Source organism: Cyprinodon variegatus, unplaced genomic scaffold, assembly GCF_000732505.1.
Source record: "Cyprinodon variegatus isolate N-32 unplaced genomic scaffold, C_variegatus-1.0 Scaffold41, whole genome shotgun sequence".
Classification (NCBI taxonomy): Eukaryota; Metazoa; Chordata; class Actinopteri; order Cyprinodontiformes; family Cyprinodontidae; genus Cyprinodon; species Cyprinodon variegatus.
The window spans coordinates 35,972-38,358 of record NW_015150494.1 but is presented as its reverse complement, the minus strand read 5'-3'; the positions used below and the strand labels follow the sequence as shown (position 1 = coordinate 38,358).

At 39.8% G+C, this 2,387-nt stretch overlaps 1 protein-coding gene across 15 annotated transcripts in view; it reads right to left on the bottom strand.

Moving 5' to 3' along the window:
• Positions 1 to 2,387, bottom strand: part of map7d2 (MAP7 domain containing 2) — a 26,729-nt gene that overhangs the window by 13,463 nt on the left and 10,879 nt on the right. For all 15 annotated transcript variants that reach the window (XM_015370099.1, XM_015370100.1, XM_015370103.1 and 12 more), the window contains 3 exons: positions 1,649 to 1,722; positions 1,367 to 1,581; positions 571 to 709 (listed from right to left, as the gene is read on the bottom strand). In XM_015370099.1, coding sequence (XP_015225585.1) covers positions 571 to 709; positions 1,367 to 1,581; positions 1,649 to 1,722 — 428 coding nt within the window. The remainder of the gene's footprint in view (positions 1 to 570; positions 710 to 1,366; positions 1,582 to 1,648; positions 1,723 to 2,387) is intronic.

Here is a 2,387-nt window from a genome sequence, read left to right as displayed (position 1 = left end):
AAAAAAAAAAAAAAAAAACTTTGAAAAAGTTCATTTCAAAATTTTGAATTATGAACTATGAACTGAACTAGTTCATTTTAAAATGTGTGAACTGAACTTTGAACTAGTTCACATAGAAAGAGAACTTTCCCAACACTGCCAATAGGTGCATGCATTCACCGATTTAAACAGGGAGTTTATCACTATTTCCATACAAATAAAAAGCAGGTTGTTATTTTAGCCATACTTTGAGATCATGTGTAGTGCACCCATTGTCCCTCCATTTGCTATCCATTTTTAACGTTTTGTTTGACTCAATAATAACTGGGACCTCTTTAACATTTGTCATCATTGTGGCGTTTTTAATCATGTGAATGGAGAAAGAAAAATCAATCTAGGTTTCAATAATCAACCTGGAAGAAATCAATTAGGCTAATTATCATCCAGCTTAAAAACAAGCATCTCTAGTTTCTACTTCGAAGCTGTATTATTGAATCTAATTTAGAAAATTAGAGAGCTGTCATCTCACACAGTGAAAGCCATCACAGCTTTGAGATAATTCACGGTTTTATGACATTACTGTTGTCTCACCTCTCCTCCTCCTGCCGCTGCCTCTCCTCCTGCTCCTTCTGTATTCGGGCCAGACGGCGCCTCTCTGCCAGCAGCCGGGACGCCTCCTCAGCATCCGTGGTCCCTCCAACGCTCCGGCCTGTGGGAGTGCTTGGTGACTCTGAGAGGGTGTTTGGAAGAGAGGCAAAGATGGCTGAGTAAGAAGATGGTGAAGCAGAAATTAACACTTGGGAAAAATATTCTGCTAAATGAGGAAAACTGCAGGGAGGTGCAGGTTTGCTGAATGATTCTATACATAAAACAAAGGAGAATAATAATTTCCTTTTTTTTATTTCTTCATTAGTTTTCATGTTTTCCTGGGAATCCTGGGATGTTTAGGCTGTTTTTTTGGTAGGCTGGACTAATGATGCTTTAAAGAATTTCTGTTTATGTCATAAAATATAATAAGATAGAATAATTGGATCAAATAAAAACACTTATTAAACACCAGTTATTGCAGCGCTGCTAAAGATGTGTAGAAGTTAACAGTTAATAAATTAATCTGGTGTATCAGGAGCCTCATTAGCATTATTATGCATGTTTTGTGAAATGTTTCTGTATAAATGTGTACATGATTAGAGAAACTTTGGGCAAACACAGTTTCACTACTTAGTTACTATAACATTTTTTCAGTTGGACAGCTTTCTGTTTTCTTTGGTTGGTAAATAGGGTGATTCAATATCTGCTGGGTTCTGTAGCAGTGTTTGTTTTAAGCCTACGTTTGTTGATGTGTCTCTTGTTTAGAGAAGGTGAGGGAGAGTTTTTTAATTCTCTCTACCTGCGTTCAGCTCTCTGCTGCTGGATTTTGTGATCCTCTTGTTGTCTGAGGCTTCAGATTTGGCAGATTTTCTTTCCAGGGTGCTGTGACCTTTGCTGTCATTGTTGCCCCTGTCGTCGCCGCTGCCGGGGGTGGTGGCCCTCTGTCGGAGCGGAGAGGGGGGGTATTGTCCGGGAGAGCAGGGTGACTGGGCGCGACTCCTAGTGGACCTCACCCTGTAAAGAAACCGTGCTGTCAACTGGACCATAAGCACACCAGAGGCGTTGCTGTGAATCTACGTACCGCTTCGAAGCAGCGTGGCCCTTGCTGTTGGCCTTGAAGGAAGAACTTCGGACTGGGGTGTTGGGTGTCTCCCCCTGTGAGCCACATATACTACAATTAACAGTTAATATTTAATGATATCAAACATCCACAGAACAAACATCAAGTTTTAAAATCTGAGTAAAACAACTGCAGATTTGTCACTGTAACATAACAATATATAACACGGAGTCCTCTACAAATGCATGTTTTAAAAAAGGCTGAACATTGAAAAACCAAAACATCGATGCTGTTCTGACTCATTCCATCAGTTTCATCTGACTCATTCACTCAGTTTCATCCTTAATTAGTACAAATGCATGAATGCATGATTTAAAACATCTACATGCTCCCTTTAGCTCAGATTATAGCAAATAACCAGCTCAGTTACCATAACTATGCAGAAGACACACAGCTTCATATCACAATGTCACCAGCTGATATGAACCCATCACAGGGTTGGCTAGATTATAAAAGAATAAAAACAAAACTGAGGTAATAATCTTCAGCTCAGAGGAGGAGAGTTAGCTCACAGCTTCAACTACTACAGCTAGGAACCACGGATTACGGCTGAAATCTTGGTTTAATGATGGACTCAGACCTGAAACTTCAGAGACACATACAGGCAGTTACTAAGTCAGCCTTTTATCACCTGAAGAACATTTCCAGGGTTAAACGACGATGTTGATGTTGAAAAACTCATCCATACATTTATCTTTAG